General features: G+C 41.9%; 1 protein-coding gene across 1 annotated transcript in view; it reads left to right on the top strand.

Annotated features, from left to right (window-relative positions):
- JAM3 (junctional adhesion molecule 3) overlaps positions 1-24,999 on the top strand; it is a 147,306-nt gene that overhangs the window by 79,046 nt on the left and 43,261 nt on the right. Inside the window, exons 2-4 of the mRNA XM_033918892.1 lie at positions 4,341-4,406; positions 15,559-15,675; positions 22,310-22,459. Coding sequence (XP_033774783.1) covers positions 4,341-4,406; positions 15,559-15,675; positions 22,310-22,459 — 333 coding nt within the window. The remainder of the gene's footprint in view (positions 1-4,340; positions 4,407-15,558; positions 15,676-22,309; positions 22,460-24,999) is intronic.

Raw genomic sequence — 24,999 nt, 5'->3', positions numbered from 1 at the left:
GCCCCTTTAATCCTCCATTTTGTGAGAAGCTGGCTAAACAGGGCAGAAGGCAGACTCAGCTGAAGGAAGTTCAGCCCCTGAGTAGGGCTGGGCGTGGTACAGCAGCTTTGCACCATTTGGAGAGCTGGCTGACCAGGAGGAAGGGAGACACTGGAGAAGCTCTCAGGTGGAAGGAGCCTCCAAGTTCCCCAGAGCCAAAAGATATTGAAATGGTGGACACAGAGCCAGTTGGAACAACCCTGGTAAACCCAGAATGTGAAGCTATGGATTGCAGTACTTTACCAGAGGTGGGACTATTTGAGGAAATGGATATCAATTAGTTTGGAATTGCTTTTTGAGTTAATTTGTGAATGTTTCCATTTCTGCTGTACAAAAAGTATTTTCCTTGAGCATGCTAGCTAAAGGGATATATGCTAGCAAAGGGTTTTACTTTGCTGAGAAGTTTTTTTTTCTCTCTTTTTGCCAAGATGGCTGCAGTGTTAAAACTTCAGCAATTGCTTTCATAAGGAGTGAATATCCTGAAAGCTGGGGCAGAATTTGCCCAGCACCTTAGTGGAAGATTTGCAGGTTATTTTGCTCTTGGTAACAAGGAGCCGCTTTGGCGAATCCGCCAGCTTTCTGCCACTGCTTTTGAAGGGGCAGCGCTGCACATTGCAGTGTGACACAGTTTGTCAAGTTACAAGGAAGACTTTTTGGAGAGTCAAGGAATGTCAGAGACTCTGTTATACCTGGGACATTGATAAAAGAACTTTGGGAAAGTTATCCAGACCAGGCTGGTTACCAACATATTATTTTGTTCTTCATTATTATGGCCAAGACCTTTTGAGTCCTTTTTCATTTCATGCATTTTTGCTTGGTCCTGTTCAGTTGAACAATAAATTTGATTTCTTTATTTCATTACTTACCTGTGTGAGGCCATTCTGTTTTATGCACATAGGATAAGTTTATTCACAACAGGGTCTTCCTCCCTCTTGGGGAAGCATGCTGGGAGAATATTGTAAGCGTGGGCCGGTTACTGCAAGCCTCGAGGGCCGGCCACGCTACACTCTCCAGCCTGCAGTAAAGAAACTCTTCCACAGTTTAGTAAAAGGAGTAAAAGTTTAGTAAAAGATTCATAGCAGATTAAGAAATAAGGGATCTGCTGAGAAACCCTGTTAATCAACACATTCCTAGTATCATATAAATTTGATAAGAGAAATTTCTTAAATAAAAATGTTTCTAAGGACTTATAAAATAACATAGTTGCTTTCTGATATAGCATTTAAATGAGCAAACTTTCATGGTCTGAATCCCGCCAAGGAGATGGTTTGGATAGGCTGGAGTAAGCTTCAATGGCAACTCCAGTAGCTGGAACCTAAGGACAGAACTAAGATTTGTGGCCCAGAAGAAACAAAGAAAAGGACAATTCAGTCTTGAAATTGTAATTCTCGAAGTTACAGAGCAGACTGGATGGGACCATATCTGCCATCATTTATTATGTATGTTACTATGTAAATAAGTTTTATTCCAAATAGAAGGAGCTAGATAAACAGTGAGCCACAATGATCAAATAACGTAATTTGTTTCACTGATGGAAACTGAATATGAAATTGTTCACAAGAAGAATGACTACCTAATGACAGATTAAAATACACTAAATAATGTGGAGCTAGACCGGTGTGTCAAAGTCACTCCTTGAGGGCCGCAATCCAGTCGAGTTTTCAGGATTTCTCCAATGAATATGCATGAGATCTATTAGCATACAATGAAAGCAGTGCATGCAAATATTTGCATGCACTGCTTTCATTGTATGCTAATAGATCTCATGCATATTCATTGTGGAAATCCTGAAAACCCAACTGGATTGTGGTCCTCGAGGAGGGACTTTGACACCCCTGAGCTAGACCATACAAAATTTTAAATATCAGAACGCAAAGTTTTTAAATTGAGTCCTAGCAATCACCAGCAACCAATGTAATTTTAAAATGTAAGATATAATTTTATCAAATCTAGAGATAGAAAAGGTTACTCTTATGGCAGTATTCTACATTGTTTGTAGCCTTTTCAGAAGATATTTAGAACAACCTAAATTATGTAACAGTAGTTGATTTTATAAAATATGAGTATACAATTATACTAGTAAAATAGAAGCTAGCTCTTCAAAATATTTATAAATGGCCCTCAGCTTTCTTAATAAACCAGACTTTTTAGTCATTTTATTAACCTGAAATTCAATTGATAGTTGATTATCTAATTGAATACCCATGATATGTGCTTGAACGTCAAATCAATAGCTGTTTTTTCCAAGTGAAAATAATAGGGAATACCTGTTTTTATTTTGTGGGCCTATCCATAGAAATTTTATTGGACCTCAGGTTAAGACCCCCTGATTTAAGCAAATTTCATATGAAAATAAAATATTACTACAGTTTGGGAACCCTTTTGAGATGCATGTGCTCAACTCTGCAATATCAGTAGCTTTTATGCCATTTCTCTGCTGACAACATGACCAATCCTTGATGGAATGCTTACATGTGAACATGGCCAAGTCATAACTTGCATGAAAAGAAGTATCTATATTCAGAGGCAGTGCAGCCATCCAGTTGCTGATGTAGAATTAGTTTTTGGTTTAATGTCTCTACAATGAAAATTGTTCCCACTGTATCCTTTAAATTCCTATGTAATAAACTCAGCACAGCATGTAGAATTTTTGAACTGCTGCTGCATGTTCTGATCTGAGAATCTGACAGCTGTTTAAAACTTTGCTAGCCTGCAGATTCTCCCCCTGTTCTCTTTCTTCTCCAAACACGTGCAATATGCACAATGTGCCATGTGTCTGAGGATGGCTAGAAGACAAACAGCTGAGAGGACACACACACATTTTCACCATTGAAAACATTAGATCAGCCCTTTGAGATGAACAGGGGCATTGTAAAATCACTTGGAAGAGGCAAGTAGAAAGCATAGCCACTCCAGCTAATCGTACATTAAAAGGATAGTGAACTTGAGGCAATATTAACATGAATACTTTACCAAAATACCAGTTGTGAATTCCTTGGGGTGACTGGTTTTGACAAGTGTTTTGTAAAAACTATCCAAATGCAGCTTCACACTACAGCAGTAGTGTTTTAAAGGAAACTGGTCGTTCAGTCCTTTTGCGGGTTTGTGATGTATTTTGTCGAAAAAATGACAAAATATAAAACAGGGAATCTGACAGACTCCTGTTGTGAAAATAAATGTTTCACATTAAGGTTTATTTCCTATGAGAAACCCTGATATGTAGGAGATCAGTACTTTAGGAAATTCTTGATTGCATTGGTAACTAAACTCCCCAAAATATGAATGAGTGTGTTTCTTAGATAGATGTTTCTCCTTTTGAATCCTATAAGTTAATATCCACAAACCCTCCTAAATCCATTTATGTACTTTAATTCTTCTCAATCATGGCCTTGCTGTTCTTAGGACAAAGGCTGTTGTTGTGTTTGTGTTTTTTGTTTTGTTCTTTTTGTCTGTCTTGACTATATTGTAAGCTCCCTTTTATATGTCTCTGTCTGGTATGTGCTGTATGGCAGAGTAGCCCAATGGTTTAAATAATGGTGGTGATTATGCTACTTCCCTGAATCACATCCTTGGCCTTGCTTTCACAGGCTACATACATCCTCCTTTTGTTTTAGTCTAATTAATCTTATCCATGTTAAGCTATTTTATCCTCCCCCTGCTTCTTATTTGGTTATAACCTGGGCCACTTGCTGTTATTTCTGTTCCAGTCTTCCCCATTTTTTGATTGTAAATCACTTAGATATATCAATTTGATTGATGATATATCAAAGTTGAACTATGAACTAATGCCTCTTTGGTGCCTTTTATCTGTGGCTTTCAAAATAAATCTCTTTGGGATTCCCTTTTCATGTTTTAAAATAGAGAAGTTTTGTCACCTCTTTAATAAGAACAGGGATGACACTTGTTTGTTTTAGGGTCTGTGATTTGTGTCTGATTTTGAGGTATTGTACAGTATTGTATTTTATTATATGAACTGTTTTGAGTTTGTTTTTGGAAATAAGGTGGTATATTATGTGTGGTGTATGCATTTGACAAGGATGCGTCCTGATGAAAGCCAGTATGCTGGGAGTGGCTGACCAGGAGGTCATTTTATTTTGTTTTCATAACAGAGCTAAATCAAGTTTTGTTATTTTTTTCTTTTAAGGGGAGAATGACTCAAATAATGGAGTTGGTACAAGACGCTGAAAACTTGCATCCATTTATATGTCTGAAAGAGAAACTTCTCTTTTGAAAGTTGGGGACTTCTGTTATTTCATTACAGCATAACTTCTTATTTAACTTTTTTTTTTCTCCTTTTACAGTCTCTAAAATTCTGGCTTTGAAGTTAGGATCCCGTAATCTAAAACCTGTTGTCCTGGAATATCACGGTAAGTGCTATAGATTTAGCTCTGTATTCATTGCCAATACAGGGATTTCCTATAGGAGATATGGTTAACTCTGCTGGTTTGGCTTCCATTATTAAAACTACTTGATAAGAAACTTATCGATGACTATAAAAGACATATAAGTGGTTCATTTTATGTGTCTTGTTGGCAAATTTTTATAATTGATTTTTAATGCCTTAAACTTTAGGCACATGTACTGCAAAAGGATAGGCTTAGAAATGAAAATAAATCTTGCATAAATTCTGGAAAATTAAGGTGGATGAGAAAAAGTAAGGATATGTAAAGGGAGAAAATTTGGGTTTTCTTTTGACCTTTTTTCCTCGTATATATTACCATTATTCTGGTTCATTGCACACATTTTAATAAAAATGTTTAATGTGTTTAAAATATTTTAATACTCTTTAATTTGATGTGCTGTGGATTGGCATTTTAGAAAGGACAGAGAAATCAGAATTGAGATACACAGTAGAGAATGACACGGGGAAAAAATCTGTCCCCATCACCGCCCCGTCCCCGGCCCACCATCCTCTGCACCGCCCCGTCACCGCCATTCCATTCACCGCCCCGTCACCGTCACTGCCATCCCTTTCACCGCCCCGTCACCGCCACTGCCATCCCATTCACCGCCCCGTCACCGTCCCCGCAGCATCCATATAAGCCTTAGTACTCTAATATTTAGCGTATTCCATTCTTATAAATCAAAGTTCCTGCTGCTGAGAAAGAGATGTTCAGCTGGCAGGGCTTTGTTTATAAATTTTTATTAACACAACTAATATACCACCATAATGTTTCCGACAGAGGACAAGTATGCAATAAATGCATTTTGCTGTTTCAATGCCAGTGCTCAGCAGAACAACAGACAGCAATATGGACATTCACCTTATGTAGTACTTTTTTAATATATAAAAATAGGCAAAATTAGTTGCTGTTTTATCATTATATTTTCTTGCCATTATAGTATTCTTCATTGATCATTTTTCTTTTTAAATTCAAAACAAATTCAACCTATCTTGTGTCCCAGCATGAATTCATGTTTCACTCAATTGGCTGTTTCAAGGGAATTAACCCTCCAACTTCCATTTGCAAAAATACCCAATGTTGTTCCTTCTATGAGCAATATTTAAATTATGAGGAACAACATTGGGTATTTTTGCTGAATTGTGTGACACCATTTGGGCTGAACATAAAGATTGAAAATGCCTGGTTAGCCCTGGACAGATGATTTGAACAGCCAGGAGCCTGTCCTGGCCATTTAAATCATTTTGAATATCTAGTCCAATGATAACAGAATTAGGGTGATAATAGAAACATAGAACTTTGTTGATCACTAAAAACAGTGGAGACTAAGGGTCTATCAAGCTCAGCATCCTGTCTTTGACACTGGCCAGTCTTGGTCTTTGGAACTGCCCATTGTGTCAGAAGCAATAGGGATTAAGTGACTTGCCCAGGGTCACAAGGAGTGTAGTGTAGCTCTAACCACTGGATTTAGAAGTTGGCTTCTTTTGGGATCTTTAAATCATCATCGCTAGGACTCGAATCTGAGTCCGTGGCACCTAACATAGAATGGAATTAGTATGGCAAAGTAACGAAGAATGGTCCAGCAACCCCCACCCTCCCTCCACCTCACCTTATATTCGTTCCGAGTTTGCCGGCTTCCTTTTTCCCTAGCCGCACGCGTTCAAAAAGCCGTGCATTTAGCCAGCTCCCTCCCTCCACCTCACCTTAAATTTCGAGTTTTCCGGCTTCCTTTTTTCCGAGCTGCACGTGTTCAAAAATCCGTGCACGCGCGGCTGCGCGAGTCAATCAAACTTCTCCTCTCCTGCAACTTCCTGTTTCCGGTTGCGTCAGAGGAGAAGATTGATTGACTCGTGCAGCCGCGCGTGCACGGATTTTTGAACACGTGCGGCTCAGAAAAAAGGAAGCCGGAAAACTCGAAATTTAAGGTGAGGTGGAGGGAGGAAGCTGGCTAAATGCTACGGGCGGGCGGGCGGGCGGTGGCTGCGGGGACCGCGCGATCCTTGATACCTCACTGCGGAGACAAAACCATTCACCGCCCCGCGGGCGGTGAATGGCCTTGTCCCCGTCGCCGCAGCGACTGCTAGTTTTCTTCCCCGTTTTCGGCGGGTGACCCGCGGCTAAAATGCGGTGGCCGCGGGTAAACCGCCACCGTGTCATTCTCTAATACACAGGTTTATTTTAGGACAGGATCTGCCAACATAGAGCTTGCTCTAAAATACATGGAGAAATGGATATGTATGCACCAGTTATGTGCAACAGGAACATTCTTTTTTAAAACATCTAAAATATTATCAGGTTAAAGTAAGATTTGGAGGTGTAACCATTTCCATTCATCTGACTAAATTCTTCCTTTGTCACAGTCAAACTGCTACAAAGGAGAATGGAGACACCTCTACAGATTTTACTCCTTGACTGATTGACATGTTGATGTACTTCCTTACTTTCTTGCTCATACTCCTAGGTTTAATTTTTCTTCCTTTTTGTTCTACTAGATTCTAGTTCTTTTTTTTATAATATATTTCCTCTCCTGATGTCACATTTGATCTATTTGTATTATGTTCTTATCTGGGATGCATCAGGGCTCAAACAGGTAAAAAGAGAACAAACTATATCAAATATCATAGAAGAAAAAAAAAAAAGAGATGACCAGATCATCAAGCTGGTGAAGACATTTTAATAAAATCCAAGCCTACCTCAGGGGTCCAAGAAAACCATAAAAATATAAAACAAATAACACTAAGAATAGTGATAATAAAAGTGACCATAAAATATATTAAAATAAATAGACAAAATCAATTAGCAATGTTAAAATAACAGATTAAATAAATGATAAATAACCAAATAAGATTTAAAATATCTTAATGTATTCCACTGTATATCTTAAAGTATTCCACTGTCAAGACTGAATAAACTGTAACTAAGAAATTCTATAAACAGTGCCTATATTAGGCACCCCTAGACACCATAATTAATTGCAGCCGCCTAGGGATGCCTAAGTTTTGGATCAGCACCTAACTATTAATTTTTAATTGTCTTAATCGGCATGGTAATTGACCATGCTGATTTTCAGCCAATCAAAAAAAAAGATTAACAATTTAAGGGTTCAATACTGAACTCTTGGAATGCCTAAGTGGTGTCGCCCTCCCACACATAAAGACGTTTAATGATGCCTATCTCAAATAGTAATCCAATGATTTCAACCGATAGTATAACTTTCCATCAGTTAACTTGCATCCCTTCACTTTCTAACTTATTTAGAACCTCAACGCCACCACTCAGCTCAATTAGATTTCATTGCTCTAAGCTTTATGTGCCAGCTCCTCATCGGTTCCTTAATTTTTAATATCCGTTTTTAATTTTTAGTATATTAGCTTTTGTATAATTTATTTTACTTATTTAACTTATAAGCATGTACTTAAGCATGTACTTAACTTGCAACTTGTGGTCTCTGGCTAGGGGAAACATCACGCCTACATGTTTCGCTGCTAGAGCTTTATCAAGGCTTTGCCCCTATAAATTCAGCCGTCAACCTGTGACCACTTTGTCCTCAGATATATCTGAATTTATAGGGGCAAAGCCTTGATAAAGCTCTAGCAGCGAAACATGTCAGCGTGATGTTTCCCCTAGCCAGAGACCACAAGTTGCAAGTTAAGTACATGCTTAAGTACATGCTTATAAGTTAAATAAGTAAAATAAATTATACAAAAGCTAATATACTAAAAATTAAAAACGGATATTAAAAATTAAGGAACCGATGAGGAGTGGCACATAAAGCTTAGAGCAATGAAATCTAATTGAGCTCTGAGTGGTGGCGCTGAGGTTCTAAATAAGTTAGAAAGTGAAGGGATGCAAGTTAACTGATGGAAAGTTATACTATCGGTTGAAATCATTGGTTGATAGTTGAAGCTCCCTTTAATTATAGTTAAAACTGTGCACTAGAGGATTTATCTCAAATAGTAGGCATGGTTATGAGCGGCGAATAGGCATGGTTAAGTTAGGTATCATTAAGCGTCCAACATAGGCACCGCCAAATTAGGCAAGTAAAACACTACTAGAGCAGCGCCTATGTCTAAGATGCCTAGTGACGCCTAAGTTTGCTTAGGTACAGCTAGCCATGATTCTTTAAATGCACCTAGCGGTTGATTGACAACCGCGCTGAACTGCTCCTACAATGTAGGCACTGCTAGGCTTCTTTTATAAAATCTGGCCTAAGTGTTTCTTAATTTGTAAATGTGAGTTAGCACGCTAAAATAGTTTTTTAGCATACAGATTAATACTTGGCCATTTTGAATTCAATTTTTTCCTTTATTTTTGAAAAATATGATTTTAGTATTTAGATTTTTCAGGTGTGTGTGATTTTTTTTTTTTCTAACTCATGCAAATCATTTATAAACATATAACATACTCATGGAATTTTTTCCAGTCTCTCTCTACATGTGCCTATGTACGCACCTATAACTGAAAATTTTTGCTCACAACAACTCTGTCCTTAGAGGGAACAATGAAGCCCATATAAATGAACTTCACACAGAGTACTTGGTCTTCTTAGTAAAACCATCTTCATTAGATCAATTTGCTGGAACTAAGGGCTCCTTTTAAGAAGGTGCGCTAGCATTTTTAGCGCATGCACCAGATTAATGCGCGCTAGCTGAAAAACTACCGCCTGCTCAAGAGGTAGCGGCTAGCGCATGCGGCATTTTAGCACGCGCTATTCCACGCATTAAGGCCCTAACACGCTTTCATAAAAGGAGCCCTAAGAGTTTACAGAATGAGTTAAAGGCTTTCAGAGATCAATTAGCCAACAAAATTATTCTAGTCCATATGGAAAAATCAAAAATAGGGTGGTTTCTAAGGTAGTGTTGGATTTCAACCTTAAATCAGCCTAACATCAATTTTTCTTAAGCTATATACTGTCAATAGTGAACTTGTCTTATACAATTTGGCCTGTAGCCTTAGCCCTCTACTTGGGGAGGAGTAAAGCCCTTAGAAAGGACACTATAATCTAGGACTTTCTTTCCAAGCATACACTATCCAATTAGCAAATTGTTTCTCTTTCCCTTATGCCAAGCAAGTCTCAGCAGTATAGATCCTGTCAAAGCTTACAGAGGATAATTCTGTAAGGAAGCATAAACTTTAAGCTGTAAAGTATGTATCCAGTTTAAGGCATCTAATCATTTATGTGTAGATGTGGCAGAAAATACCTTATCCCAGGACAAGCAGGCAGCATATTCTTAACGTATGGGTGACGTCACCGACGGAGCCCTGGTACGGACCTTTTTAACTAGAAAGTTCTAGTTGGCCGCACCGCGCATGCGCGAGTGCCTTCCCGCCCGACGGAGGAGTGCGTGGTCTCCAGTTTCTTCGTTTCCGCGGAGCGAAGAAGACGCATGTGCTTTTCAACGGCCGTTGAAAACTCTATTTTTGCCTTCCCGCTCGCGATTTTTTGATGCCTTTTTGTTCCATTTTTTGTCTTTCGACTTTATTTCCTTTAAAAAAAAAAAAAAAAAAAAACTCGTGTCTTTTTCTTTGCTTTTTGCAGCCGGCCCTGGCGGGGCCTGTTGTAATCATCCAAGCCTCCGGGTTTGATTTCGCGGAGGCCGTGTTTCCCTTCATGCCCCCTCAACCGGGCTTCAAGAAGTGCCAGCGGTGTGCACGCCCGATCTCTCTAACTGACCCACACAACTGGTGCCTTCAGTGTTTGGGTCCAGAGCATCGGGCTGACACCTGCACCCGCTGTGCTACTCTTAAGAAACGCACTCTTAAGAACCGGCAAATACAGCAAAATATTCTTTTCGGCACCGGTTCTACCATGGATCAGGCCCCGACGTCGACGGCACCGCCTAAATCGGCACCGACCACATCGACACCGCCTGATCCTCCTTCGGGGTCGATAGCACCAGGTAAGCCGGCTAAGAAGCCTTCCACTTCCCTTGAGCGCCCTCCAGTTACAGCGGTGACCCCGGTCCTTCCGGCGTCCCGCCGATCCCGTAAACACTCCGCTCCGATCTCGGTGAGTGCCTCGTCATCGGCCTCCTCATTGCCGGAGCGTCGAGCAGCACCTATGGTACCGAAGAAATCTAAAACGGTACCGGTGCCCCCATTGGAGGACCGCATCTCGGCCATCCTCCAGGACAAACTCCAGGAGCAGCTACAACAGCAACTCCAACAGCTCCTTCCGACCCTACTGGCACCGCTCCTTCCGGTACCGGTCCGGCCCGAGCCTCGCACCACTCCACCGGTGTCCACCCCCTCGGTACCGATGGACACTTCCATGCCGGTCTTATCTGCCCAGCCTGCACTTCAGACTTGCTCTGCAGAGGACCCCTCCCGGGCCCAAGATCGACGCCGGTCGTCTCGGGACCGGGATCGGCACCATTCCTCCCGGGACAGAGATCGACGCCGGTCTTCATCTCCCGGCACCGTATCCATGCGCTCTGGCAAGTCTCTTTCTAAAACCCGCCATACTGAGCCGGCTATCAGGGACCCAGACTTATGGGAGCAATCCCCACTCGGTACCGAGGAGGATGCCTCTTCTACAGATGAGGAACCCTCCATGGCTGAATCCACTTCCAAGCCCGAGCAATCCTCCTTCACGAAATTCCTTCGGGAGATGTCCGCGGCTCTCTCCATACCACTTGAGTCCGACTCCAAGAAGTCCCAGGCCTTTTTAGAAGCCCTGGACTTCGACCAACCTCCCAAGGAAGTTCTCAAACTGCCCGTACATGATATCCTACGGGAAACATTTTATAAAAATTTGGAAAATCCCCTTACTGTTCCAGGTGCCCCTAGAAAACTGGACAGTTTATACCGGGTCATCCCTATTCCGGGATTTGATAAACCCCAATTGCCCCATGAGAGCCTCCTCGTAGAGTCCACTCTCAAAAAATCCCAGGGTTCCAGTGTTTATGCCTCCACCCCTCCTGGCAGAGAGGGGAAAACAATGGACAAATTTGGAAAGCGCCTGTACCAGAATGCCATGCTGGCTAACAGAGCCAACAACTACACCTTTCATTTTTCATTTTATATGAAACACCTGGTCCAACAACTTTCTGCTTTACAAAAATATGTACCTGAACGTAAGGTTCCACTATTTCAGCAACAAATTTCCACCCTCCTTCAGCTCAGGAAATTCATGGTGCGCTCGATTTATGATTCCTTCGAGCTCACTTCCCGAGCTTCTGCACTGGCGGTAGCCATGCGACGCCTTGCCTGGCTGAGGGTGTCTGATCTTGATGTGAACCACCAAGACCGTCTCGCCAACGCGCCCTGCCTTGGTGATGAGCTTTTTGGGGAGTCTCTAGATACCACAACACAAAAACTTTCGGCTCATGAGACCAGATGGGACACCCTCATTAAGCCTAAAAAGAAGACTCCACCTGCGCGACCATACAGACCTCAGTCCTCTTACCAACGTCGCTTCTCTGCTAGGCCGCTTAATCCTCCTCAACAGCAATCCCGTCGGCCTCGCCAACAACAGCACACTCAGGCTCGCTCTCAGTCTCACCAGGCGACCAAGCCTCTCCCTCAGACTAAACCTCCTCAGCCCTTTTGACTCCTTTCTCCAGGGCATAGCCAGTCTCCAACCGTCGATGCCTCTTCCTCAACCTATCGGAGGCCGCCTCACCATCTTTCTCCAACGCTGGGAGGCCATCACATCAGACCTGTGGGTTCTCAACATCATCCGTCACGGATACTCACTAAGGTTCCAGACTCTTCCTGTAGACCATCCTCCCGTAGAGTCTGCTTCTCACTCCTCCCAAACTCCACTCCTCCTCAGGGAGGTCCAATCCCTCCTCCTCCTCAATGCCATCGAAGAAGTTCCTCCAGACCAAAGAGGTCAGGGATTTTACTCCTGCTACTTCCTGGTACCCAAGAAAACGGGAGATCTTCGTCCCATCCTAGACCTCAGGAACCTCAACAAGTGTTTGGTCAAGGAAAAGTTCAGAATGCTCTCCCTTGCCACGCTTTATCCTCTTCTATCTCAACACGACTGGCTATGTTCCCTGGACCTCAAGGAGGCCTACACTCACATTCCAATCCATCAGGCTTCACGTCGCTACCTTCGATTCCAGATACAGAATCACCACTATCAGTACAAGGTACTGCCCTTTGGTCTCGCATCATCACCCAGGATGTTCACCAAATGCCTGATTGTGGTAGCGGCTTTTCTCAGGTCCCACAACCTACAGGTGTTCCCCTACTTGGACGATTGGTTGGTGAAAGCAACTACATCTCCACTTGTGCTGCAAGCCACTCATCAAACCATCTCTTTCCTCCATCTCTTGGGATTCGAGATCAATTATCCCAAGTCGCATCTGCTTCCCACACAACGCCTTCAGTTCATCGGAGCAGTTCTCGATACCAATCAGATGAGAGCGTTCCTTCCTGCCGACCGGCATCGCACCCTGCTTCACCTTTGTCGACAGGTGCTCCTCCATCCATCCATCCCTGCTCGGCAGATGATGGTCCTTCTGGGCCACATGGCCTGTGATTCCTCTGGCGCGACTCCACCTCAGGATACCTCAATGGACCCTTGCCAACCAATGGTCACAGACCACGAATCTTCTTTCTCATCCCATCTCTGTGACATCGTCTCTTCAGCAATCTCTTCAATGGTGGTTGAGCTCCTCAAATCTTTCCAGGGGACTTCTCTTTCATCTACCCCCTCATTCCATGGTCATAACCACGGATGCTTCCCCCTATGCATGGGGGGCTCACTTGGGCGATCTCCGCACCCAGGGACTCTGGACCCCTCAGGAGCGTCAACATCACATCAACTTCCTGGAGCTCAGAGCCATGTTTTATGCTCTCAAGGCTTTCCAGCATCTCCTCTACCCTCAGGTTCTTCTCCTGTGCACGGACAACCAAGTCGCCATGTACTACATCAACAAGCAAGGCGGCACCGGATCTCGTCTCCTTTGTCAGGAGGCCCTCCGAATCTGGACCTGGGCCACGGCCCACAATCTTTACCTCAAGGCTGTCTATATCCAGGGCGAACAGAACTCCCTGGCCGACCAGCTCAGCCGCATCCTTCAACCTCACAAGTGGACCCTGGACCCTCCCACTCTCCACTCCATCTTTGCTCGCTGGGGCACTCCGCAGGTGGACCTATTTGCAGCTCCTCACAACCATCAGCTGCCCCAGTTCTGTTCCAGACTCTTCTCTCCGCATCGTCTGGCCCCGGATGCATTCCTGCTCGACTGGACGGATCGGTTCCTCTATGCCTTTCCTCCACTCCCTCTGATGTTGCGAACCTTGTTCAAACTCCGCACGGACAGGGCCACCATGATTCTCATCGCCCCTCGGTGGCCCCGACAACACTGGTTCTCCCTCCTGCTTCAGCTCAGCTCCAGGGAGCCCATTCCTCTTCCTGTGTTTCCTACTCTGCTTACACAGCAGCATCAGTCTCTACTGCATCCCAATCTGTCTTCCCTCCACCTGACAGCTTGGTTTCTCTCGGGCTGACCTCTCCAGAGAACCTGTCTCAGCCTGTCCGTCGCATTTTGGATGCCTCCAGGAAACCCACCACACTCCAATGTTACCATCAGAAGTGGACCCGGTTTTCCTCTTGGTGCCTCCTGCATCATCACAATCCCACCTCATTGGCGGTAGAGACCGTTCTGGACTATTTGCTCTCTCTGTCCAATGCTGGTCTCAAGTCTACCTCAATCAGAGTCCACCTCAGTGCCATCACTGCTTTTCATGAGCCTATCCTCGGAAAACCTCTCACGGCTCATCCTCTGGTTTCCCGGTTCATGAGAGGCCTCTTCAATATCAAACCACCTCTACAGCCTCCTCCGGTCGTCTGGGACCTCAATGTGGTTTTGTCAGCCCTCATGAAGCCTCCCTTTGAGCCTCTTGCTACTACCTCGCTCAAACTTCTCACATGGAAGGTGCTTTTCCTCATTGCCATCACCTCTGCCAGGAGGGTCAGTGAGCTGCATGCACTGGTCGCCGATCCACCGTTCACTGTTTTTCACCATGACAAGGTGGTTCTGCGTACCCATCCTAAATTCCTCCCCAAGGTGGTTTCAGCCTTTCACCTCAACCAGTCCATTGTGCTGCCTGTCTTCTTCCCAAAACCCCATTCTCATTCTGGGGAACAGGCGTTACACACGCTGGATTGTAAGCGTGCCCTTGCATACTACCTTGACCGTACCAGGGCTCACCGCTCCTCTCCTCAGCTTTTTCTGACCTTCGATCCCAACCGTCTGGGTCGTCCTGTCTCTAAACGAACGCTGTCCAATTGGCTTGCTGCCTGTATTGCGTTCTGTTATGCTCGGGCCGGCCTGTCACTGGAAGGAGCTGTCACGGCCCACAGGGTCAGAGCTATGGCTGCTTCTGTGGCTTTCCTCCGTTCCACGCCTATTGAGGAAATCTGCAAGGCGGCCACTTGGTCTTCAGTTCACACATTCACTACTCACTACTGTCTGGATACCTTCTCCAGACGGGATGGACACTTTGGCCAATCTGTGTTGCAGAATTTATTTTCCTAATGGCCAACCATCCCTCCTCCCTCTCTGTTAGCTTGGAGGTCACCCATACGTTAAGAATATGCTGCCTGCTTGTCCTGGGATAAAGCACAGTTACTTACCGTAACAGGTGTTATCCAGGGACAGCAGGCAGATATTCTTACGACCCACCCACCTCCCCGGGTTGGCTTCTTAGCTGGCTTATATTAACTGGAGACCACGCACTCCTCCGTCGGGCGGGAAGGCACTCGCGCATGCGCGGTGCGGCCAACTAGAACTTTCTAGTTAAAAAGGTCCATACCGGGGCTCCGTCGGTGACGTCACCCATACGTTAAGAATATCTGCCTGCTGTCCCTGGATAACACCTGTTACGGTAAGTAACTGTGCTTTATAGCTAGTAGCAGAGTATACACCATGAAATGATGGCATCTATTTTGCCAGTGAGCATGCACAGGGGTAGAGTTTGAGTAGAGTATATAAGTACTGCATTAATGACAATAAACAAGGTTAGGGCAATATAGAAAAAGATGAACTGGAGGAGGGGTTTCTGGGAGAATATCACATAAAATGATTATAAAGAAACTTAGGACAAAAAAAAAGTAATCCTGAAGTCATTGTTTAATTTACTTTGTCTCCATGACTAGGTGTGGAACTATCGTGCATTATTGAGGATGGAATCGTGACCTCCAGTCCCAGAATTGAATGGAAAAAAATCCGACCAGGGGAAACATCCTATGTATTTTTTAACAACCAAGTAGTAGGTATGAGACTCTTCAATTCTGTTGGCCAGCTTTTTTCCCTTACCAGCATCACAATTCACACTATTATAAGTGGGGCATCACTTATCTCCATACACATTTCACTCTGCAAAACTTTTTGACAGTCAGTTATGAGTTATTAAAAACAAATTGAAGGAATATTTTCTGGTCAGTATTCAGCCTGAGGCAGTCAGCATTTTGTTAAAAGCTGGCTGCCACTGGTTGATTTAGAAGTGGATATTCAGCATCAGGCCATAAGTAGCACCAATGCTGAATATCTGGTCCATTGGCAAACCTCGGAAGTTATCCAGGTGCCTCTGATATTTGGAGCCAGTATCCGGATAGCTATCTGGGCAAGTTAGGACAGTTTTTTCCAGCCCAACTTGCTCAGATAAGGCACTAAATATTAGTGGTGCCCAGATAACTTCCAGCTCCACATTCAGAGCTTCCTGGTGGTCAAAGCAGATTAGAGGCATTTTCCAGTTCAGTGCTACTGAATATCCATTATGGATCTGGTCAGCTGAAGTTAGCTATTCTACCTGGTTAACTCCTACTAAAAAGATTGATCCATTTATTGATTATGAAGGTGTCCCCATTTTACCCTTATCAAAGAATTCTTCTTTTGAATCAGAGGTATGTGCAAAATATATAATGTTCAAATATTTTCTTTATCCTGCTGATGTATAATTTTATTTTATGTATTAAAAGAAAACTTAATAAACATTGTAAGATTTTTTTGAAGAAACAAAGTTCTCTATAATTCAAATTGGACTCAGATGGTGCACTTATTTTATATAAGCCTGAGTCTTACGGCATTCCTTTTGAACTGTTACAGGAACCGCCTTTCAGGAGACCTTCAGTGGATCTTTCTTTTTTTGGTAGCTGCAGCTAGTCCTATCTGTTAAATTGGAAGCTGACACTGTACCTATCGCTGAGTTCAGACGTGCCTGGACTATGCTGAGCCTCCCAAAGGGCTTCTCAGGTTGTCGTTATATGGCAGGCTTACTGAGATGCTTCTCAACAATTTGGGACACACCTTTAAATATCTTGGTTGCTCCGAGAACGCTGGACTCATTCTTGTTCAGGGTCTGTTGGCCCACATCACTCATTACTGCTGGAACCAACCCTTAACAAATATTCCAGTACATCAGATTTTGCCTCAGCGCCTCAAGGGCATCAAGGCTGTGCTTTGGTCAAATTTGGACATTGCCTTTATCGAAATTCTGGCAACCAGAATCCTTTCTTACACCATTTATCTAAAGCTATTGATAAGAAAATTGCCAGGCTTTGAACAATATATTCCTTCAGAGCACCTTCTAGAAGGCAGATATATGGGCTTGATGGACCATTGGTCTGACTCAGTAAGGCTATTCTTATGTTCTTATCCGTGAGAATGGGCTATTGGGCTTGATGGACCATTGGTCTGACCCAGTAAGGCAATTCTTATGTTCAGCCTATAATGCTTTTTAGAGGTCATTTAGACCTTCTGCAATGTCGGGGACTATGATATGCGGCCACACACAACTAATCACAACATGAAAGGCCTTGGAATTCTTTGAATAGCACAAAGTCTACTTCCTATTCATATCAGGGGTGATATACTTTTACATCCCGGCTGCTACCGCAAAAGCAGCAATACTAGCAGCAGCCTTAGCAACTTCACAAGGCAGCTCCTTCTGAACATGCTCAGCCTTTTTTCATGTGCCTCTGAAGAGCAATGATCTTTTCTCTCTTTTTCTCTGACTCTTCCTCAATCAATCTGAGGTCTTCTACAACGTTGATTTCTGATGACACCTGTTGGTTTTTAAAGTTATCAACAACATTTACGTCTTCAATTCATCACTATACCTCATTTCAAAGTGAGGCCTTGTCAGCCCACGGCAGATTCCCTTTTCCTTTTACAAATGTTGGCTCTGCTTCGACTATATGCCATAGGGGACGTTTTCCCTTCTCAGAATCATCAAGTATTTTAGACGAACGATCTACATCCATCTGACCTCTGAGATCTACAACTGCGGTTGTAGATAAACCTTCCACATTTTCAATACAGAGTTTTGCCCTTCAGCCTGGCTTCTTTCACGAGAGAGTTTATTAATTGCCGGGTAGTAGTGGCAGCAGCTTTAACAGCTCATAGCACTACAGTCAACATTTAGGGTTCAAAGTCAACTTTTCAAAATCCTTCTCAACCACTATACTTCATAGGAACCCTACTTGACACAATTCGACTCAGAATGTTCCTACCTCAGCAAAGTCAGAAACATTTGTTCCCCTTTGCAATCAAGTCTATTATCTACAATCCAGCTCAGTCAGTCCAGTCTCATGGCATCTACAGTGCATATTACCCCCTTGTGTTCATCTCAGAACAGCACAGTGGTCCCTGGCAATTCGGTCTCAAGCTCTCGATCCATTCTCTCAAAAGACTGCAGTCACATCATTGCTTTATCAATCTCTGCAGTGGTGGATAAATTCATCAAATCTTTCCAAAGGGCTGCTCTTTTAAATGCCTCCACATCAGAAAGTTTTGACCACAGACTCATCCATATTTGCTTGGGGATCTCTCATGTACGGTCTCAGAACACAGGTTACTGGTCTGATCAAGATCAGAAGTTTCACATAACCCACTTAGAACTCGAAGCGATTCGGAATGCTCTAAAGACTTTTCAACAGTATATCCAATCCTGTCCCTCTTGTTCACACCGACAATCAAGTTGCAATGTGTTACATAGACAATCAAGGAGGGACAGACTCTCTCTGGCTCTGTCAAGAAGCTGAGGAGATTTGAAAATTGGAAAATTGCTTGAAACATTTTCCTCAAAGCTCTCTATGTTCAAGGAGCACAAAATACACTTGCCGATAAGCTCGGCAGCTAGCTTTGGCTCCATGAGTGGACACTTCACTCCAAGGTCTTACATCAGATATTTTCTCAGTGGGGAACTCCTCAGATAGACCTATTTACATCCCACCACAATCACAAACTGCCTCAATTCTGTTCCACCATTGTCTGGAGGTAGATGCTTTTCTTCTGAATGGGAGAGACAAGTTCCTTTATCCATTTCCTCCAATTCCTCTCATACTTAAAACACTGATCCCACTCACTCAAGAATCTGCCACCATGATCCTCGTAGTTTCTCGGTGGCCCAGACAAAAGTGGTTCTCCTTTCTACTTCAGCTCGCAGTCAAAGATCCAATAACCCTGCTGATTTTTTTTGTCTCTTCTCACTCAGATTGCTACCTTTCAGCCTGAACTCAACAGATGGATGATATTTCTGATTCTCTTAGTCATTTTAGCGGCATCCAGAAAACCCTCCATGCAGCAGTGGTACCAACAGAAGTGGACATGGTTTTCAGCATGGTGTGATCTTCAGCATCTTGATGATTCATCCTCCTCTATATCTTCAGTGTTGTAATATCTTCTTCACTTATCCAACTTAGGTTTTAACACCACTTCATTAAGATTCCATCTGAGTACTATCAGTGCTTTCCATGTTCAGGTCAACAATAAATCTCTGGCTGCGTATCCTCTTGTTTCCAGGTTTATGGCAGGCCTTTTCAATATCTAACAACCTTTTAAGCCACGTCCGGTGGTTTGAGATCTTAATGTTGTTCTCAGTAGCTGGATATAGCCTCCATTTGAACCAATATCTTCTGCTCATTTTAAATATCTCACTTCGACACTGGTATTTTTAATTTCCATCACTTATGCACGTCGCATGAGTGAGCTTCAGATGTTGGTGTGGGACCCTTTATGGTAGTTCACCATGTTTAGGTATTCCTACGCACCCATTCTAAATTCTTACCAAAAGTGACAGTGCACTTAGTAGTGTCCGTGGATGACATCACCCATATGTGAGAATATCTGCCTGCTGTCCCTGGATAACACCGTTATGGTAAGTAACTGTGCTTTTTTGTTCTGTTCCTGAAGTATTTAGGTAACTGACCTGTACAATCTTAGTCCACAATATCTGATTTCTAGAGCTGTTTATCACTAGCTCTTAACTTTGTTAATTCTACTCAATCTGTAGCATCTTTTAATCATTGTAAACCGTATAGAACTTCATGGTCCTATGGTATATAAACTGTTATTATTATTATTTATTGATTGAGAGTGTTGGTTATTTGAATATCGGTTAACTGAGATTCTACTGAATTGGCAAAACATGAAAAAGAAAAATACTACGAGTCATAGAAATAAATCAATACAAACACAGTCCACAATGAATATGAAATATAGCTCCAAGAGTCAGGAAAAAAGGTAAAAAAAGGAAAAATAACAATTTTGAGGATGCAACTATATCCTGTACTTCTAACCAGCCTAAAGCAGTGAACATAAGTGTTATACAATAATAATCACATCTTCCTTAGCTTTAAGAAACTTTCAATTCTTTAGGCTCAAAAAACTGAAATTGTTTGCCTTGATTATATAGCATACACAAGGAAATCCAAGAACAAAATTAGCACCTAGGGCTATAACCATGGTTCGAGTAGCCAGGAAAGCCCTATGTCTCATCTGTGTATCTCTTTCGAGATCAGGAAATACATGAACTTTTGAGCCTAAAAATAAAGTTTCAACACAGAATTGCAGACAGGTTCCAGGGCAGAAGATATTACCAAAGTAGTTATTTGTGTAATTATTTCCAGGGATGATTCCAAAAATGATGTGAGATTCATACAGTATTATCCCCTCGTCCTTGGACCTAAAGGGCTAAGTCTCCAGATCTCCCAGAGCCCATAATATAGTGGACTCTTGTAATAGTGAGTAAAGAGTCTCTTGGCATTCTTAGAACCTCAGTCAAATACTTTTTACCATATCAATTGGAGAAATAATCGGAGACTTAGGAAAGTTAAGCGGTCTCAGATTATATCTTCTAATTTGATTTTCCAAATATTCCAAACACCGATGCATATAGATCTTATCCTTCAGAAATGCTGCTTCTAAACTTTCCAGTGTCTGTATCTTAGTATCCAGAACTTCTAGCTTAGAGAACTACTGGGCAGATGGCTGAGTCTAGATTAGAACCACTTCTGAAATTAATTTAATATCCTTAGTATTGTCCAAAGTTACAGACTGCAAGGAAATATGACTATCATGCCTAATATCCCAAAGTGATTCCAATGTCACAACAGCTGGTTTTTCAATAACTTGACTCTCACTGTGGTAAGTAGGCTTATTTCTCACTTGGTTCAAGATACTCACTGTTTCCTGTGTTAAGATCTTAGTTGCTGCTTGTAAAGATGAATCTTCTCCCAAGAGAAACACTGAAGGCAATGCAGACACTTCCCTCTGTTGCTCAGCTTCTGCTTCTCTCTGGGTGACTTCAGTTGAACACAGGTCTGCAACAGCTTTACTTCCTGGTTATGGGGGAGCTGTTCGTTCTACGAGGCACAACAAGACCCCTTCCAAACTGCTGACTGACACTTGTGTATCTGCTCCAGCTGAAGAAGTTGTCAGTGGAGGCACAGCAAGCATTCCAAAATACTTGAGTGCCACCTGCTTCATCACTGGAGTGGAGGTGGGAACAGGAGGATAATTCTCTTACTTTCCCTCTCCTTTTCCTCACTATTAAAATAAGGGATTGAATCGCAGCACAAAAACTGGAGCGACTGCTGGTGTGACCTCACTCTATGATGCCATCTTGGATCACCTCAGAAGTTGCTTTTAATTGGGCTTGCTGCCCCAAGCACCATGGGAAATATCTAACATGCCACATTGTCTTTGCCTCTTTTGTCCTTCATACGATTCACAGAATAGTAGTTACTTGCTATTGACACCTCTATTATGACATTCTCATATTTTTCTCTTTTACTGCTGTCAGAGCTTCTTACGTCAACCTTTTTATTGGTTGGAATGGGAGTATGCTAGGTGCATTGTTAACTTGTGAGGAGGCCCTTTTCTTTTTCTTACTGGGTGTATCACAAGTTGAATTATTAGTGCTTGCTGTACCACAGTGAATCTTTCAGTACATTTTACAAATCTCCTTTGGTATCTTCACACCAAGGTTTTTTTTGGTTCATAGTCTTAAGCGCGCGAGACAGACGCGCGCTGACAGTTCAGCGCAGGACTTCATCGCGCCGAAGAAAAACCTTCTTTTAAAGGGCTCCGATGGGGGTGGGTGGGGGGGAACCCCCCACTTTACTTAATAGTGATCACGCTGGCGTTGGGGGGGGCTTGAGGGGGTTGTAACCCCACATTATACTGTAAACTCAACTTTTTCTCTATTTATTAGGGAAAAAGTTAAGTTTTCAGTATAATGTGGGGATTGCCCCCCCCACGCCCCCCTATTAAGTAGAGTGGGGGGGTTCCCCCCCACACCCCCCATCAGAGCCCTTTAAAAGAAGGTTTTTCTTTGGCGCAATGAAGTCCGCTGAATTGTCGGCACTCGTTTGTCGGCGCGCATCTGTCTCGCGCGCTTAAGACCTGTCACCTTTTTTTTTTACTTTGGAGATTTTTTTTCTTGATGGCAATCAAGAAATATTATATATTGCAAGGTATGTCACACTTCAGTTTTCTAAATCTTATTATTGTGGAGGTTCTGAAATGAAAGTGTCAAAGCTGGCTCTGCTGAAAGTCCTGGCCTTTGGCCATAGGTCATCTTCCCAGCTGCTTCCCAGTTCATTCTGGCTATCTTCCTCTCTCCAGGTGACTTGAAGAATCGTGCAGATATTCTGAGCAAACCCTCTTTGATAATTCACAATACAAGCCGGACAGATACAGCTATTTATCGCTGTGAGGTAGCAGATGATATTGGAAATACACTTGATGAGATCAGCATCGAACTAATAGTGCAAGGTAAGATAAGCCCATAAAATAAGGGCAAATATTTCCATCTACCACCTTCTCTGGCACAAATCAAGAGACTCCCATCTCTCTGAAATATTTGCCATCTCTCTGAAACATCTAGGACTTAAGCATAGAATTTGTGCGTGCTAGAGATTCATATCATTCAGCTTTAGTAAAGCAGTTCTTGATCGATTAATCCTCTCTGATCTCAGGGGTCTTGAAGAGTGGTATATATCACAAGGCTGATATTCATAAGCATTTATGCAGTTGGTACCGACTGCACAAATGCTTTTATCTAGAATAATCTCTGGTAGCTATGGAGCTGATTTTAGAAGAGCTGCGTGCCCTATATGCATGTAAAATCTGATTAAGATGTCATACAGCCTCCTCTGTTAGTTGGGGCTGATGCAGGTGCATAATCCATTTGTAGTATCGGTTTGGCCAAATTTGAATTTCTCCCCTCTTTTAACTTAAACTCACAGCACACAGATTGTAACAGGTTCCCCTCCAGTGAGCTTATACCTTTAAGAACAGAATATTTACAATAAACATATTAAGGAAACATGCAAAAAAGAATACTGAAGGTAATAGTTATTTTTAAAATAAAAATCTCCCTTTAATGGACACTCTAGTGGTAAACAAGTTATGTACAAAAGAAAAATGTTAAAAAATAAACAGCATATTGTCTATAAAGTCAATATAAAATGGCTTAATTGGTGTAGGAAAAAGTGTGGGGGGGAATAGGGACTTTGGATTTAGTACTCACTTTTTCAGTAGCAAATCAAGGTGAATTACATTCAGGTACATTTAAGTATTTGTCTCTGGAGGGCTTACTATCTAAATTTGTATGTAAGAAAATGGAGAGTTAAGTATATATGTTGTTTAATAATGGAGGCTTGAATCCTTAATTATTTGCATTTTGAAAGAGGAAATAAACAATGGGGAATTAAAAGGGAGAATTTCCTTTACCCCTCCTATAAAGGACTCGCCCAAAGAAGCACCATTTATTTTTTTATTTTTTATAAATTCTTTATTCATTTTAAAACTTTCATCAAGTGTACAAAAATTGCAACACAATAACATAGATTTAACCACTTGTACATCTTATCATTATAACTTATAGTTGTAAATATAACCCTCCCTCTCCCATCCTGAAATCCCTTTAGTAATTTTTATTTTTTCATATAATAGAGACCCTCCCCCACCCCACCCTTATCTTACATATTAAATATAGAAATATTAGAAAAATGGCATCAATCATGACAAAAGGACGTTAATGGTTCCCAAATTTTAATAAAGTTTTTATAATTTCCATTTTGCACCGCTATTGATCTTTCCATTCTGTATATGTGGCAAACTGAATTCCACCAAAATTTAAAATTGAGCCTACTATGGTCTTTCCAGTTATTAGTAATATGTTGAATTGCTACTCCGGTCAAAATCAATAAAAGTTTGTTATTACACATTGATATCTGACTCTTTTTTCTCATAGACATACCAAAAAGTACAGTATCATAAGTTAATGCTACGTGATTTTCCAATAAACAATTTACTTGATCCCAGATTGAGTTCCAAAAGGCTAAGATATGGGGACAATAGAACAAAAGATGATCTAAAGTCCCTATATCCAGATTACAATGCCAGCATCTATTAGACAAAGAACTATTTAACTTTTGCAATCTAACTGGGGTCCAAAAAGCTCTATGTAACAAAAAAAAACCAAGTTTGTTTCATAGACGCTGACATTGTACATCTCATTCTCCAAGACCAAATTTGTGGCCATTGAGATGCTGAAATATCATGCTTAATCTCAATGCTCCAAATATCTCTAAGAGTATTTTTAAGCTTTTTTTTAACCAATTCACTAATAGTTTTATACCAGTGTGCGGCATGATGTCCCAGAAAGTCCGCCTGAAAACATAAAAATTCTATGCTAGGTTGAGTATTCAAATTTTTCCATTCAGGGAACCCTGCCTGAATGGCCTGCTTCAATTGCAACCAACGAAAATATTGTGATTTGTGAAGCCCAAATTTATGTTGCAATTGTGTAAAATCCAGCAGCTTACCATTAGTAATTACATCATTTAAAGTTCTGATACCTGCAATTATCCAATGTTTCCAGACGATCTTGAAACCGCCAATTTGAATCTTGGAGTTTAGCCATATGGATTGATTCGTTGAATTATTAATAGTAATTGTTGTTAAATTACTGACAAACCGTAATGTTTTCCAAGTATCCATTAGAATTCTATTTTCTTTGTACAATCTGGGCATCTTGATACTGAGCACATGAGAAAGATGTAAAGGAAACATGAGTCGCCATTCCAAATATAACCAATCAGCAGTATACTCAATGAGATCTGGGAGGACCCAATACATACCTTGACGTAAAATATAGGCTTGATGGTACCTATAAAAGTTTGGAAAATTTACCCCGCCCTCCTTAATTGGTCTTTGCAAAGATGCTATAGCAATTCTAGGAGTTTTACCAAGCCAAATAAATTTTATAATAATCGAGTTCAATTTTTTATAAAAAGATCCATGAAAAA

The sequence above is a fragment of the Geotrypetes seraphini genome, chromosome 13, assembly GCF_902459505.1.
Source record: "Geotrypetes seraphini chromosome 13, aGeoSer1.1, whole genome shotgun sequence".
Lineage (NCBI taxonomy): Eukaryota > Metazoa > Chordata > Amphibia > Gymnophiona > Dermophiidae > Geotrypetes > Geotrypetes seraphini.
The sequence above is the reverse complement of the archived record's forward strand: the minus strand, read 5'-3'. Positions and strand labels throughout refer to the sequence as shown.